Source organism: Schistocerca gregaria, chromosome 8 (genome assembly GCF_023897955.1).
Source record: "Schistocerca gregaria isolate iqSchGreg1 chromosome 8, iqSchGreg1.2, whole genome shotgun sequence".
In the NCBI taxonomy this organism is placed as follows: Eukaryota; Metazoa; Arthropoda; class Insecta; order Orthoptera; family Acrididae; genus Schistocerca; species Schistocerca gregaria.
In genome coordinates, this window is record NC_064927.1 from 265,730,560 (window position 1) to 265,748,622 (window position 18,063).

The 18,063-nt window shown below is 36.6% G+C and overlaps 1 protein-coding gene and 1 long non-coding RNA gene across 6 annotated transcripts in view; one reads left to right on the top strand and one right to left on the bottom strand.

The window, feature by feature from the left end:
- Positions 1-18,063, top strand: part of LOC126284374 (protein bric-a-brac 2-like) — a 204,018-nt gene that overhangs the window by 168,524 nt on the left and 17,431 nt on the right. For 2 of the 5 annotated variants that reach the window (XM_049983257.1, XM_049983256.1), the window contains exon 6: positions 1,483-2,101. The exons of the other annotated variants lie outside the window; for them this stretch is intronic. In XM_049983257.1, coding sequence (XP_049839214.1) covers positions 1,483-1,946 — 464 coding nt within the window. In that variant the 3' untranslated portion in view covers positions 1,947-2,101. Of the gene's footprint in view, positions 1-1,482; positions 2,102-18,063 lie in introns of those variants that run through there. 5 annotated transcript variants of the gene reach the window in all.
- LOC126284378 (uncharacterized) overlaps positions 1-18,063 on the bottom strand; it is a 248,437-nt gene that overhangs the window by 11,096 nt on the left and 219,278 nt on the right. The window lies entirely within an intron of this gene.

The window sequence follows — 18,063 nt, forward strand, 5'->3', positions numbered from 1 at the left end:
TTTTAAACGAATAGAAAAATCTCTGATGCCCAGACATGGGAAACACAGAATAACAGGATTTGCTGTGGATGAACTGGAAAATGCCAACAGCAGATAAAGCTGAGAAGTTTGGTGCATCAAATAGGACAATTAGAAATTCAGTGTTCAGGAAGCAAAGGGGGTGAGAGGGGGAGGGGGAGGGAAGGAAACAGAGGGTGGAAAAGACAAATACTATAACTGAACTGCAGGCGTAAAAGAGAGGGAGGTGTGAAACATTGCAGTATCTTTATGTGAACAGTATGGAACAGACAACGGAACCTCTTATAGCGGCACCTCTTATAGCGGCCCTCTTGTATTTTCTTTTTACTTATGAGGATTTGAAGGTCAGTGCCAGATTCCTAAAGCATAACAACACAACTCTAAAAAAACAACTCAAATAAATTAACTTGGAAGATTATATGACTTATGACCACTGTTAAATATAAAATATGTAGTTTACTAACAAATTCTTAGTAGCTCAGTGCATTTCATGATAAGGTTGTAAGACAGTAATACTGTTCATTAATTTGAAGCTCACTAGTAGTATACATATTTTATCCTATTTCTTTATAAAAACAGCATTTTTTTCTTTCAGTTAGTGTCCATATGAAAATCCATAACAATTTGTTACAGACATGTAAAATACCTTTTCAAGTAAAAAGAATTCAATGTGTCAGTAATACTGTTTAGTCTCTAGCAGTAAAAAAGTATTTGATTTCTTATTTGATGTTTCACATTTTTATACCAAACTTTAATTTATTGTGAATATTTACATTTTAATTTGAATAGTAATTAAAAATAAAAATGTTATTTATCTGAAAATTGTGATTTTGTACCCTTTAATTAATATTTCCATGCATAATGTGGAATTTAAGAAAGTTATGTATAGCACTAGTGAGAATCCGAACCAACAACTAAATGATTACAATCCTGTCATGCTACGAACATGATCTTTAGTAGTTAACAGATGTTTTGTACTTAGCAGCACTCAGAAATCTTCTAATCTTCAAAAGCAACTTATTTAAGAAATAATTATTTTTTGGGAACTGCTCTACACTGCTTTAGGAAATTTCCATTTGGGTACTGACCTTCAAATCCTGTAACTACGAAGAAAATCGGACAGGGCCAGACTGTGAGGTCCCCTTGTGAATAGATTTTCCCTGTTCAGAACACCTCCATCTTCTATGATACATTCCATTCCAAAGTATCTCCCATTAGCAGTGCATCTGTGTAGAAAATTTCAGCTTTTGTAACAGCTTTTTCTTTTCTTTTTCTTTTTTTTTTTTTTTTTTTTTTTTTAACTGGTTGGATGTTTTGGTTCTGTTAAAGCCTGCATGTAATTAGACTTGTCACCATAGAAAGAGATTTATATGAAAGTGGACCTTTGTAATTGCATGTGAATGTCTTTCCCCTTCCACCCAGAGCGACTGCGCCCTTTCCTCTGATGCACAGTGTTTCCTACAGCGGCACCTCCACTGTGGCTACCACGGGTGCGCCCCTATCGGCAGTACACCAACGATAACCTGTGGGCGGCGCTGATGGATGTCAAAGGTGGAGGCAGTGTGTACCGGGCTTCGAAGGAGCACGGCATCCCACGCAAGACACTGCGTAACTGGATGAAGCGATGGAACATTCGGAGTGCATTCTCTACAACAGCGAAGCGAAGCTGTCGTTTGCAGGGAGCTTCTGGGACTGCGCCACTTAATGAATATGGGCAACCTTATATTAGGTCACAGGTTACTACTCCTGCTAGCATCGCCATCCCTGCTGGCTCTGGCATATCCATTGTACCAGCTGCTCCCCAAGTATTTGCTCAACCTGTTGCCTTGCACAGAACTGACATTAGTGGCCTCAAATGTTCTGGGCGTGACTCTGGCATCACGATAGTGCCAGCAACTCCTTCTATTCTTGTTAGGAGGCAGTTTTAACATAGTTCCCCAAGTGTTATGGCTTCTAATTACAATATCAATGAAGTGAAATGTCAAGTGGAAGCAATAACTGCTTCAGAATTTCATGTGTCATAAGATCAGCAGAATTGAACTATTACTATTATTCATTAATAAAATGGACATTTAAACTTCAACCTAAGTAACCACTTTTGATAGAATTGATGCGCTTTTCGACTGGAAAGGGGAAACAAAACGTATTTTAATGAATGTAATAACATTCATTTTTTAAAAAAAAGTATGCAGCTATTGAAGTCCTGTAATGTGTTTGAGTTGGAACTCCTGTTTTGTACCAGAACAATTATTTATTGTGGAAGTCCCACTATTGTTTGATTGCCACCTAAAGTTTTTGAGTCTCTTCATTCCTTCTATATCCTTAGTACATACCTCTATTTCTGTGCATTATTATTGTTATTATATATTACATTCATATCCTGTTCATTGTCTTCTCATTCAGTTTTCGCATACTTCCGATCAGCAGTACCTGGTAGTGCTCTTAAACACATTTATTTTGGCAGGTGATTCTTTAATCACCTACTGTTACACTTGTATTGTGAATTTTGTGCAAATATCAGTGTTTAGACTCCTTCCACATATATTTACTGTATTTATGAAATATCCTATTTTGGTCATCAGAACATATGTTATTGTACAGCAAGTAAAGCTGTTGGACTTAGAGGCTTTTGATGATTCTCTTCTGGCACTTTTTAATACAGGAAAATATTGTCAAGTTGCCATTAAGAACCTACATCTTAAGCACATGTTAAATGGGAAAATGTCTTAAGCAGATTATTTCATTATTCCTTTTTGTAGCACAGAAATTACGCTTAAAAGAAAAAATGATGAAATGTCTGTGGCTTCCGTCTGCACTGATCTTTATACAGAGACTTTTTTTATGTCATTAAGCCTATAGTTAATTTTGTCAGATGATTCAACGTTTGCTGCTAAGACTTCTCTGAAGATCAAATTAATATACATTGGAACTGATGTTTAGAAAAAACATATTATGATTTGCATTCTACCTCTACTACATTTGAGGACTCTTGTCTTCTGCATCATCATCTTTTATAATCTCGTGTATCTGAAGAAATGTCGTTTACATTAAAATTAACTAAAAGTCTTGAAATTGAATGTTGCTGTGTTTCTTTATTATGGGCTACCTGCCAGTCTTCAACATAATCGGTAACAATGACAGTTGATTTTTCACATGTTTACAACATTGAACCAGTCATCTGTTTGAACTAAAAAAATAAAAAAGAAATTCCCCCAAAATTACAGGGCATTGATAAGTTGCCTAAAAGTTTCCCATCATCATATACAGCCGAAGTTGAACTCTGTACCCTGGAGACTCAGTGTCTTCACAGATTCTGGCATGTTAATGTGTTATAGATACTACTGAAAAAAGTGCTTGCGTTAAGTGTTTTGTCATTTTTCCAATTCTTCACCCATCGACTATAGTTTGCTGGGTCAACTTGGACGGAAGGAAAATAAAGTTCAGTTGTCAACAGGCAGCATATTTTTTTTTATTTTTTTTATTTTATTTTAATTTTTTTTTTTTTTTTCCTAAGCACTTTTAGCCATGGGACAGATTGTCCTTGGGATTCTACATCCACATCTACTCTGCAGACCAAGGTGCATGGCAGAGGGTACATCCCAGTGCACCAGCTATTAGGGTTTCTCCCTGTTCTATTCACATAAGAAGGGTGGGAAGAATGATTGTGTGTATGCCTCTGTGCATGCAGTAATCATTCTAATCTCATCTTCATGATCTCTGTGAGTGATACGTGTTCAGGCTAATCTCTGATAGGTTTACTTGCACTTTTTTGTAGCAACAAAGATTTGTCACTTTACTGTTTATGAGCAGCTTCAGATCGTCTCAATGTAGTGCAAATAAATATCATCACTCGGTCTGCTGTGCTTTTTACCAAGTCAAGTTTCATTTCAGACAGTTCAAGACTTGTTAGGCATGAATTTGAAAAACAGTTCAAATTTGTCTACATTAAATCACACATTTTTCCGTACCATGTTATCAGACATTGTTTTTCCAGGCAGTAATGTATGTTTTTTATTTCTGAATCATCCTTGCCACAAATTCCTTTGTGAACAATTCCAGCATCTCCCTTAAGCCTGTCGAGTTGACCCGAGGACACCAGAAAAAGTTTTTGTTTTCTTCTTCCTTGCAATTTCTGTAGCATTTACTTTAATTATTGGCCTACTTACAAACATTGACACAGCTTTAGGTTGATGTATTCTCTGAATTAAACCATTTTCGAGTTCAGAATACATACAAGCTTTGGCCTTTGGTACTACTTCCTCGTCAGAAGCAATATGTTCAAAGTTCTTCAGTTTGCTAACAGTACCTTGCTTCAGTTTTACCTCTGTGTGATTTGCAAATTCTTGACCACATAATGTTTTCATCTTTTTTTGCACAGCTGTTGTGCATCGCTTAACGTTTCACAAATGATACTGTTGTTTTCTGACTGCACACTTTGTTACAACCGGATATGTGATAAGAAATGTTAGATTGTTTTACCTGCAAGTGGAATGTGGTAGGCAGCTAGAAATCAGAGCTACATTTAGGAAGGAGGTTTCCCATGTCCAGTTCTTAACAACAAACAGCCCATTCCCTTGTGTTACTGGATTATACCGCCCTCACCAGCTAACAGGGTTTTGTAAGTTACCTGTAGCTTCGTGAAAATGTGCCATTAATAAAGGGTCAGCACATCTTATGCAGGAGATCAGCAGTTTAAATGCGAGATGCTCTAAAATAGGCTCTTATATATGCTTTTGTGAGTCTGGAATCAAGAAATGTTTTGAACAAGAAAGTGTGTTAGGTGGGAGCATCTTAATTAGGTTTCATTGTATTATGCTAGTGTAAGTTACCATTGTTCTCAGAGAACATCTAGTGTTCTGTCAATGTTTCAGTGTCTAACAATATAGTTAAAACTGCGTTGCAAAGATTCCAAAAGACAGACCTGTAATAACAATGTATCATACAGCTCCAGAATACTGACTAATTAAATAGTTGTGCTTGAACATCACTGTGGATGATGTCTACTATCACTGTGGATGATTACCTGAATAGCAAATGTGTTGGGTTTTATTAGTAAAGTTTGATTTAGATTTCTCGTTCTTATTAAGAATATTTTATGTAGCAAAAAAATTCTTTCCACTGATGAAAGAACATTTTCATTCGTGCAACTGCTACTAAATTAATCATTCTGTTTATGGTGACTGTAATTTTTATCAGTATTATATCACTCTAGTCCGTATATGTTACATCTCTTGGTAATGATATTCAAAAGAACACTAACTCATATTTCATTATTAATAACTATTCTGACAGAGTTGCTCGATCTTATTTTATGTTGTATCAGTGAGCAGTGTGGTGGCAGTGATCACTTTCAGCCTGAGAGGTACGGAGAATTAAATGACAGTTTGAATTCAGGTTGACATTCTAGGTCACTAATTTCAATGTATATTCTGAATAAGATTATTTTCTCAAACTATTTAATAACTCCAGCACTGTAGTTCACATTTTGAGAATGGAGTTATTACAGAGCCAGAGAAGAAAGAAAAAACAGGACAAGTGTGACTTTGACTTATTCTCTGAGGGTCCTGTACAAACCTAAATACATACAATTTCATATGGCTCAGTGGCCTGGTGCTAGTCTTTATACTGGATGCAACTTGGGTGACTTGTGTGTCCGTAACCTACTCTAATTATCCAACCGGCGAAAGGGAACCTACAGCTTAATGTGGAATTCAAATCGTGTGTTGTTTCTGGTGACTCCTCACATTAGTAAGAGTTAAAGGCTAGGTTAAAACAAAGACTGAAAAATCCATGATCAACTGAGATTTGATCCTGTGACCTCTCATTTTCCACAGACACGCTTCACCGCTAGACAACCAGACCCAGCATGTATATACATAGGTTTTGCGAGTATCAATATATGTAACATGTATGACCCTATGTTTTGATAGCATTGATTTAGAAGAGTAAATTATTTACACCACAATGGGACTGTAGATCTTAGTACTTGGCATAACTTTTGACTTAGTAACTCTAACTGATCCTGAGAAAAAGGTGTCTTAACACTGTGACAAAGCAGATCTTATAAGGATCCTATTTTTACCGATTGTGGTACAGAACCCTACAAATTAATAAAACATTGAGTGCTGGATGAACTGACTGACCAACTGACCGATAGGCGTTTTTGACTACTCAAGATTCGTATATTTTGTACTTTTGTTGTTTAAATATATTGATGAATACAACCTTTTATTCTGTACATGCAGCTGAAGTAGGATATAACTGTTCATAAGCTGTGTGTGTGTGTGTGTGTGTGTGTGTGTGTGTGTGTGTGTGTGTGTGTGTGTGTGTAAGATGATGATAAAATATTTTTCTAAATGAGGCAACAACACAAGTCTTTGTTGATGTTTCATTTAGGTAGTTGTTATTACTACATTCCCAGTGCTGTTATTTTGTACAGTAGGACAGTTGCAGTTTTTCTCTAACTACAGAGCAAATTTTAATTTTCACAAATAAGTGATAATATCTTTGGAATTTGGCAATAGTCAAATTTTAAACTCTATTATGTAATGAGTACATCTTATACAGGGTGTTACCAAAAGGTACGGCCAAACTTTCAGGAAACATTCCTTACACACAAAGAAGGAAAATATGTTATGTGAACATGTGTCCGGAAACGCTTACTTTCCATGTTTTATTACTTCTCTTCAAATCACATTAATCATGGAATGGAAACACACAGCAACAGAACGTACCACCATGACTTCAAACACTTTGTTGCAGGAAATGCCCTCCGTTAGCGAGGATACATGCATCCACCCTCCGTCGCATGGAATCCCTGATGCGCTGATGCAGCCCTGCAGAATGGCGTATTGTATCACAACTGTCCACAATACGAGCACGAAGAGTCTCTACATTTGGTACCGGGGTTGCGTAGACAAGAGCTTTCAAATGTCCCCATAAACGTAAGTCAAGAGGGTTGAGGTCAGGATAGCGTGGAGGCCATGGAATTGGTCCGCCTCTATCAATCCATCGGTCACCGAATTTGTTGTTGAGAAACCTACGAACACTTCGACTGAAATGTGCAGGAGCTCCATCGTGCATGAACCACATGTTGTGTCGTACTTGTAAAGGCAAATGTTCTAGCAGCACAGGTAGAGTATCCCGTATGAGATCATGATAACTTGCTCCATTGAGCATAGGTGGAATAACATGGGGCGCAATCAAGACATCACCAACAATGCCTGCCCAAACATTCACAGAAAATCTGTGTTGATGACGTGATTGCACAATTGTGTGCAGATTCTCGTCAGCCCACACATGTTGATTGACACATTGTTGGATGAACCATTCGCAGAAGTGTACCCGTGGAGGCCAATCAGCTGCTGATAGTGCACAACTGGTTCTCTCGTAGCTAGCTCCATGCGGTGATGTGGTCAACGTTACCTTGTACAGCAGCTACTTTTCTGATGCTGACATTAGGGTTATCGTCAACTGCACAAAGAATTGCCTCGGCCATTGCAGGTGTCCTCATCGTTCTAAGTCTTCACCAGTTGCGAGTCATAGGCTGGAATGTTCCGTGCTCCGTAAGACGCCGATCAATTGCTTCAAACGTCTTCCTGTCGGGACACCTTCGTTCTGGAAATCTGTCTCAATACAAACGTACCGCGCACCGACTATTGCCCCGTGCCAATCCTTACATCAAATGGGCATCTGCCAACTCCGCATTTGTAAACATTGCACTGACTGCAAAACCACGTTCGTGATGAACACTAACCTGTTGATGCTACGTACTGATGTGCTTGTTGCTAGTACTGTAGGGCAATGAGTCGCATGTCAACACAAGCACCGAAGCCAACATTACCTTCCTTCAATTGGGCCAACTAGCGGTGAATCGAGGAAGTACAGTACATACTGACGAAACTAAAATGAGCTCTAACATGGAAATTAAGCGTTACCAGACACATGTCCACATAACATCTTTTCTTTATTTGTGTGTGAGGAATGTTTCCTGAAAGTTTGGCCGTACCTTTTTGTAACATCCTGTAGAAAAACTGGCAAAAATATGATTTCGAGTGAATCTAATGTGCAGCATTAGATTGCATTAGGGAATGCTATGAACTGCCATTTCATCAAGCAAATCCTACAGACAGCCACAAAATAGGAATAAGCACAACTTAAGTCTAGGGTTCTTTCTTTTGTACAAGATAAATGGAGAGATGGAATACACAAAATCCAGTTACACACTTCAGAAGACCTTAAACACAACACAGGCAGAATTCTGTGGGAATGTTGGTTGGTACAGCCTGTCTGACAAAGGAGCTGCTAGAAGAATATACCAAGAGACTCTTAAATTTCCAGAGACTGATAATCAAAATGCAGCAGCAGTACCACCACCACCACCACCACCTATACTCTTTACACAAGATCTGCAACACCAATGAGATATCTGTCTTTTGTGACATGCCAAGAAACAGACTTGATGACAACAGAATTAGTGACGAAAGGCTAACTACTGTTTGCAATTGCACACATGCTGTTTTGTTCAGTCAAGATAGCTATGCTAGTTTTGGATGTCCGTCATCTAACACTGAAGTAAAGATTAAAGTAGTTGCATGATGACAGATCTAGTCAAACCCTAAAGTTTGACTTATGTTTTTTGCCATCACAAGCAAACCATAATATAGACAGTTTGGACCTGCCTCTTGTTTGTCACCAGAAATTTTCCTCTTTGTGGAGATGTTATGTCGAATTGTGTGTTTATTAATTTGATTTTTCTTCTCAGTATCATGTTAACAGTGTACTTTGTTTTTTTATTGTTTATTAATTGGATTTTCTTTCAGTCAAGAATGTTGTCATGGCTCTTTTCTATCCATATATCTATTGTTTCGAATCGTTTCCTGTTTCCCCAGAGTACACACTTCAAAACCATAGCTTAAAATAACCAAAAAGCTCTTGATGAATTTCTTTATTTTTTTCTATTTGTAATGCGGTTGTTTGTTAGTAAATTGCTCTTATTTCTGTAAGTTTGTTGGTCATTGCAGTTGTTTACTGTATTTTCTGTTTTAGTGTTGGTCTTGCATTTTTCAATAGTGGTTTCCCAAGAAATCAGCTAAAATTTTTAACTTGTAGGTCATGTCCTTTTCAGTGTTTGTAATAATCCTACATCAGCAAACTGAATGTAATGTATTTGTTTGTCATTAATTTTTATCCTTTTGGTGGAACTTTTCATTATTTGTATAGCACTTTCTACAAATAATTACTGTGAGAGGGAATAGCCTTGTAGAACACCTGTTCTTATTCTGGCTGCTTTCTTAATATGATTGATTTTTATTTCTGAAACTCTGATTTTTGTACGATTTGAGAGTTACTGTTTTGTTATCAACCTGTTTTAATTTTGTTCAGTTATTCAAACAGTATTTTCCAGTCCAGTCTACCAGAAACCTCCACTAGGTTAATGAATGTGATATTTTCCTGCTATCCCACTTTTCATATCATGTACTGAGTAAGGTGGCAAAGTCACTGTTAATCCACTGGACTCACATTTGATAGGAATGGGGGTCATATCACATCTGGGGACCTTGGCTTGAGTGTCCCATGGTTTTCCCATTGCTAATGTGAATGCTGGGGTGGTTTCATTGTTAAGGCCGTGGCCAACTTCCATTCCGTATCCTCGCCTAACACTGTTCTTTTTTGTGTACGTTTTATGCATGTGTACATTATTACTGTAATGTGTCTCAAATGTCCAATACTGTCGTACTGAATGGTCTAAGGACAAACGCATTAATAAATAAAATAAAACAAATTTCCTTAACAATAATGAATAGAATTTTTGAATCATGAAACTAAGGTCCTATAATTTGAAGAGTGTTTGGCATTTCCTTTCTTATATATGGAAATTACTGTACTTTGTATTCCTTTGGTAGTGTTCCATACTTGTAGCAGAAAAAATTGTACAATAGTTTTTTCACCTCGTCTCCAGTAATATTTAATAAATCAGCACAGATGTTGTCTATTCCATTGACTTTGTTGTTTTAAGCATTGTTGAATCCTAACCAGGTAATCTGTGGTGCTATGAATTCATTTTCCACTTCTGTCATTGTGATTATGTAATTTAAATCATCTCTGAAATCTTCATAATCATATAGTTCTTCAGTTTAATCTTTCTGCCTGTCTTCTACTTCTTCAGGTTCAAGTGAAATGCTATCTTTTTTTCATCCTTGACTAAGTTGCTAGAAGTTCTGCATTCAAACTGTAGTGATCTAATTTTTGAGTACATCTTGTCTGCTTCCTTTTTTTTAGGTCTTCTTTTATCTCTCTACTTATTTGTCTCATTTGTCTACCTTTTTCTGTGTGGCTGGTAGTAGTTATTTGGTCATTGATTTTTCTGTATCAGTCTACTTTTTCTCAACTTTTTCCATTCTTTTATGACATCGACTATTTCTTGCTTCAACTGTAGTGTCATTGCCTTCAATTTATTCTTCTGTAGTTCATATTGTGTTCTTTCAGTGACACATCATGTTTCCTCCCAGCTTAACAGTTTCCTTATTTATCTTGTCCGTCTCCAGTCTAGATTGTTCAGGTGTGCTAATTCTTTAGCCCTTCTGTACATCGCTTACTCCAGTTGCACTTCATTGCTTTTTAAGTTCAGTATTGTAGTTGATTATAGCTATTACATTATCACTATCAATATCAGTTCCTGGTAGGCAAGACTAGATTTTATTTGGTGTTTGCCTCTTAGACTACCTGGAATATAATCTGTTTCATATCCAGCACTCTCTCCATGTATACCTCTTCTGTTAGGAACTTTGAACTATGTGTTCGTAATGCTCACAAATTTTAATCTTTGGACCCCACTGTTCGTGTTTTCCAATCCGAATTTGCCAACCCATTTTGCATTGTGGTGGGTACCCACACAAGCATTCATAACAATATCATTGTTAATTGCTGTTTCTAGCAGTTCTGTTTGATTGTACATAACTTCAATTTCTTCATCCAGCAAGATTATACTGTCAGTTAACCTCATGTGTGAGTGGAGCCACTCTTCATGACACACACTACCAGATTTTATCATCAAAGGGTTCAAGAAGCACTGAACGTGTAGTGTTGTGAATGATAGCCAAGGAGAACATATTTTGGAACAGTGATGTAAATACTGTTAGTGATAAAATAAATTCAGATAGAGAAGTTAACAGTGACAACTAAGGTACAAATGCTAGTGTGTAACTTACCTAAATTAATATCTAACAAATGTGACAAAAAAATGTGCAGTTTCTCCCCTCCCCCCCCCCCCTTTAAAAATTGTGTGCCTTATATTTGAGCCAATATAATAAATTCTTGAGGAAGTGCTTTCCTCTTTCACTGGTGTTTGCTGTGATGTCAAACCATACTGGAAATGTTTGCTGAGTCGGGACTTGGACCAAAAACCTGGCCTTCTGTGGACAACACTTTATTGAATGAGTTCAGACCAGTACCATCAGTAAGTGTATTGCCCATGAAATACAAGGTTCCATGTTAATAAATCCAGGTCCAATACACAGTTTTAATCTGCCAGGGAGTTTATGTCTTAGATACAATTAAATTTGTTTATTATAACCTTTACAGAACAAATCATCAGTGTGATTTACTAGAGGTATTTCCTTTTGTTGACACTCATGGCTGATAATTTTTACTGACCAGCCTCAGGTGTTTGGTAATCACCAATTAGCTTTGGTGTCACAGTATTACCCCTTCGAATCCAATCTCAGGAGCACATGGAAGAGTATACAGTTTTTACCAGTAGTCAGGAGAGACATCATCCCATGAAATATACAGAATCATAATAAGAGATGACAAATAAAAATATAGGCATTCTGTAAGAGATATCTATAACAAAGCTGTGTTGTTTTAACAGTGTGCCAGTAATAGCAAGCTGCCAGCAGGACTGTAATGTCATTCCCACCATGTCCTTTGGGTTATTGCTATAGATGATACAACACAAGTTGGTTGAGGAGTATTATGTAGACAGATATGATGGTGAAGGCAGCAAGCAGAATTGTTGCATATTTGCTTGTGCCAGTCCTTATATTGTAAGTGAACCGCTATTAAATTCGACCTTACAACTGTGTGTTTGATTTCACAAGAACCTTTATTCTGTCTCAGTTCCTCTTTGAGGAACTCAGACAAGTACTTATCAGGTTTGTTGTGACATGCTACAGGATAACTTTGTATGTAACTTTATATATATTTTGACATTTGTCTTCAGATCGTTATTTACATGCAGAATTGGCTGACTCACTTGCTTTGTGCAGGATCAGTTGTTTAACGCACAAGTTCCCAGGTTCTTAGTTTGCAGCATTCTCAGACTAGAATCCAGTAACTTTTCTGGATGACAGATAAGTAGTTTTTCACGATATCACTTGAGATAAGTAGTTTTTTGCGATATCACTTGCATATTTTGTGTTGTTATTTTTATAAATTGTAGAAATGACATCACTTAACACATTAGCCTGCTGCTCAGTTTTTCTTTATTGTGCAACCAGTTTAGGTGTCCATGAAATGTGTTCAGTAGTTGCTGGATAATGGCGTCTGACTGAAACCAGCCACACAGAAAAGAATAAATTGAACACCAACTTAAGTTGTTACATGATGCTATTTTTACAATTTATGATATTAGTTGACAATAACATCCAAATTTTGTCAGTCACTTGTATCTAATCTTTCATACTGATGCACTGTTCCTGTAAGTGCACTCTGTATTATGATCTCATTGCTTAAACAAATAATACTCGCACTAGTGCAACAAAATTCATGAGATTGTTGTGCTGTAGCATTCCCTTACTAGATGTCACTGAACTGTGTTTATTTGCACCCATAGTGTACATTTTGATTACACAGTATGACAGCTGTTATCACTTTTTTTTTTTAAAATAGTTAAAAATTATTTAGGTTTGTTTTTGTGTACTATCACATGTGATAGTTGTCTGTCTCGGGGTGTGACTGTTCACAACATTTGAAACTCGTTTAGTCATACATTAATGTCTTTGCCTCTTGGGTGATTTCATCTCAAATCGTACAGTGAATGTCATGATGATCATGAATTTCACTGGAAAAAAATATATTAGTGGGCTTAGATATATACTTTTGTGTGTGTGTGTTTTGAGAAATAGAATATTTTCAGTTTCTCTCGATTTTTTTATAGTAGTCCAGGACTGTGAAAAATGTATATTTTGTAAATAACTCTTTATACTGTGGAAAACTAAATAATATAACTAATAAACAAAAACTACTAGAGACATGGCAGGCTTTTGACTTTAACATTCCGTCTTAGTATGTTGAAAATTAGGTCTCTCTCTCTCTCTCTCTCTCTCTCTCTCTCTCTCTCTCTCTCTCTCTCTCACACACACACACACACACACACACACACACACACACACACACACACTAACCCCCCCTCCCAATAGGACTAATATAAAAATCACATTTTACATCAAGTAATATTGCCCACTCTGACGGTACCTTCCATAAGTATAATTTCCAGATAATATCTCGTGGAATTTTTAGGATATTCAGGATGGGGGTTGTAGCGAAAGTAATCTAAGAAGAATGAATGATTTTTAGATTCTCTCATTTTTATGAAGAAATCAGTGAGTAGTTTATGAAGTTAAGGCATTAATGATAATTAATTTTCCACACTATCATTTTTCAAACTAGTTAACATCGTATGAATATTCATACCAGCAAAACACAATTTTGAAGTTTGCAGAAACCTAAAAATTTTCTTATTTTGCTTTTATGAATTAATGGTGAAAAGGAAGCTCAGAAGTGTGTATGTGTTAATCATGTCTGATAATACTGTGAACAAAGTTTAAATAATTTGAGATATTTTTCACTTTTAGTTTTTTTAATTACAATGTCTTTAATTCTCCCTTTTGTTAAGACATTTTCACAAATACTCACATTTCGATAGAGCTGTAATGTTTTAACAAGTCAACAGGAAATGAAAATATTTTATTTTTTGATAGATGTCATGCAGAACTTAACCTACATTTTTCTTTCAGCAAGCTTTGAAAGACTGATATGAGACATTCGCTCTTGACCTGTATGATCTAAGATGAGATTAGCCTCCTTCGCCTTTTTTGTGTTAATTCAATGATTGGGATAGTGAGAAATTTGGTTGTATGAAGACTAAACTGCTATTCAAGTAGAGAGTATCAAGTGGTTTGTTGAAGCTTAGACCTGGTCCTTGAGGCGTACTGACACAGAACAATTTGTAGTATAGTGCCTGTGAGGAGCAGAAATCCCAGTTTTCAGGTACTGTTCTGTCACAGGCTTACCTTATGACAAATGCTGTCTCCAGCATGTGTGAGGATGTGACGACTGCCATAGCCTAATTTCCCAGAAACTTTGCTCAGTGGAAGAGGGGTGAAAATAAGCGAACATTTTTGAGAAAAACACAAAGTTTTCATGGTACTTTGTGTTTTAGTGAGTAAGTTGTTCAACAGAAGTGGTGGCACAACAGCTAGCATCATTACTTCACACTTCTGCACCCTTTGTTTGAAACCTGATTATTATTATTATTATTATTATCATTATTATTATTATTAAAATTGTCGCTATTCATTTATCTACCCATATCCATTGAAGATTACTACACGAATGTTTTACAGTGTATACTGAAATAATGTTGTTCTTGCCGGCCGCGGTGGTCTCGCAGTTCTAGGTGCGCAGTCCGGAACCATGCGACTGCTACGGACGCAGGTTCGAATCCTGCCTCGGGCATGGATGTGTGTGATGTCCTTAGGTTAGTTAGGTTTAAGTAGTTCTAAGTTCTAGGGGACTGATGACTACAGCCGTTGAGTCCCATAGTGCTCAGAGCCATTTGAACCATTTGAATGTTGTTCTTACTCATCTACGAATTACATAACAAATGTTTTTGGAAAAATGATCTGTTAACATGGTCTGCCATGAAATTATTACCAACACATGCAATATTCAGTAGGGTTAATGTTTCTTTACCAGTGAGATTCATATTAAGAAATGTTGCTGTGGTAACCCGGCCCTCGCACGATACTCTTAATGTTTGGAATTTCCATGTTTCAAATATTTCTACAATCAGTATCATCCAACGAAAGGCACCAAATCTTCATGAAGGATAAACATAAGAATAAAATATAAGAATTAAATTTAGATCAAGAAGGCACATGATTCGGTCAATCAACAGTCCGTCTTTAGCATCTTAGTAGAATAAGGACTTGATCGAAAGACATTAAGACTCATCAAGGAAACACTCATGGGCACAAAGTCAAAGGCAAAATTCATGGGCAAATTGTTCAAGCCCTTTGAGATAAAGACCGGTGTGCAACAAGGTGAAGGATTGTCACCACTGCTCTTCAACCTTGTTGTGAATAAAGTCATCCGAGAATGGGAGAAAGAATTGAAAACCCAGGACCACTGGAAACCCATTCAACTTGGACAAAAGAATGTTGACATCAGGTCAGTTGTTAGCTTTCGCAGACAACCAAGCAATACTAGCAGCCTGTGAAAATACAATGATCAAACAGTCCTCAAGGAATGCACTGGGAAAACTGAACTACAAATTTCATTCGAGAAGACCAAGTTCATTTGCACTAAATTCGACAATCAGGAACTGAACACACAATATGGGCAGGTCTAACAAGTTCCACACTTCAAATATCTGTCAGATCATAGAACTAACAGAGTTGGAAAAGGAAGCACAGAACATTCAGTTGTAGAAGCTCAAACGAGAATATGGGAGGACATGTGAAATCTACAACAAGAAATGTATGTCCAGTCATACAAAGATCAAACTGTATAATACAGTGATTAACCCTGAAGTGCTGCATGTAAGCAAAACCTTAGTACTTGATACAAAAAGTGATCTGGAGAACATCTTAAAGGAGGAAAGAAAGACCACGAGGAAAATGCTGGGACCAGATAAAACAGAAGAGGGGTATAGACTCAAATCACACAAAGCAACAATTCCATTCAAACATTCATAGACTCCCATATTCAAGGCTAACTTAAAAGATTTTGACTTACACTGCATAACTGAAGAACATTCCATGGACAGGAAAGTCAAATATGACTTGGAAAAGTCACAGATAGGAACATCGGAGATACTAGACAGGAAACTTTACTGTCATAAGATACAGAGATGGGTAGTAAAGCCAGAGAATGAAGTCCATAAAAGGTCAGGGACCAAGTGGTCAGAAGAAAGGAAGAAAGCACATAGCGAAAGAATGAAAGCTATATGGGCTTATTAGAAAGGTGAAACATAAACTTAATGCATGATCAGACAGGGTCCATATGCACAATAATAATAATAATAATAATATAAGAATTTAGAACTAATGTAAGAATGTGCAAATATATAAAAATTGTAACCCGTGCAAATATATAAACATTGTAACCCCTGAAAATACCATGACGCACAGTCTACACTCTATGTATGACACTTATTGTGAAAACCAGTTATAATGCCCTTGTATCCCCTAACTCAATAAGAAACATTTCTTGTAGTAACCTTCTATGGACATGGATGGATAAATGGAAAAATAAAATAAATATAAACATTAATCGGGATTTGAACACAAGACACAAAAAATGAGAGGCCATGTCACCAATTGGGCTGAGCTTATTGTTCTAAAAGGCTTCTAAATTATGTTGAAAACTTTGATGATCGTGTTTTCAGAAATGATTGAATATCTACAGATAAACCAAGACATGTATTCACTTATTTTGACTCCTCTTCCACTGAGCAAACTTACTGGGAAATTGGTTGTGGCACTTGCTCATAAGAACATCATCAGTCTGTTGTCACATATGTCTTCTTTTCTACAAACTGATTTTTCCCAAGACATGCATACAGAAAAAAAGTAAAGGGATAAGTAGTAGCTGCATTGTGCAGTGATATCGTATCAAAACTGTGAAACTCTGCCATAATTTTAGGATATGGCATATCTTTCTAAAGGAAACATGATGTGAAAAAAAATTATTTTTCTGCATTAAATGCAGAATTACAGAAAGTTGATAAAAAAAATTGCTTCACACTCTCACGAAAGAAGAAGGCAAAGTGAACTTAAATCTAATTTCAACACCACTGCAGTTTAGAAAGTTGAGTGTACTTGAGAAATGTCATGTAGATCAATAATAATGCTTATACAGTTCTGTTTATTGAAGTAGATACTCATATTTCTTCTCCTGTGAGGCTGTCTGCAACCCATCCTTATCAGAGAGTATTTTCATCTTCATTTTGAATTGATGATTGTGTGTTTCCTGGAGTTTAATGAGGTGTTTGTGCCCGAGAAGAAGAAATTAATCAGTCAGTGTCATTTTTCTAGTTTCAAAGAAAATCTTCCATTTCTGCAAACTTTGAAACTAGAGTATTGTGGCAACAGAGTCATGCATCCTTTGTAGCATCTTTTTTTCTCCTGGCTGGTATTCAGCCATTTAAAACATTTAGCTCTCTTTTTAGTTTGAAATTAAAAGTTTAACTACTCTGTACCTCAGGCTGATATACTTTGCCAGTAATCAAATGACCGTATTGTACACCAAGTGCACATTTTGACATTTCTGTCTATCATGATGTCAATCTGTTAAAAGCAAAACTGTCCACAGCAAGAGGTGCTTTACTAGGAATGGTCCTACTGGAGATGACATGCCCTTGCCTTCCCCCAACCAAGTTGTTCACTTGTTAGGAATGTTAATCTGTCATTGTCATGATAGTAAATCATTGTTGATGATTTTACTTGTCTGTTGCATTCAAACACTGTGTTAAAAAAGGGTGTATATATATATATATATATATATATATATATATATATGTATGTATATATATATATATATATAATCAAGTGAGGCATTAATTTGAATTTTCAGAAACCATGTCTGCTGTTGGTTCTGTTTTCCTGATTGAATGTAAAGCACGTTGTGCGTTCAAGAGTATCCACCTCTGCCACTGTGTGTGTGTGTGTGTGTGTGTGTGTGTGTGTGTGTGTGTGTGAGAGAGAGAGAGAGAGAGAGAGAGAGAGAGAGAGAGAGAGAGAGAGAGAGAGCGCAGAAGCA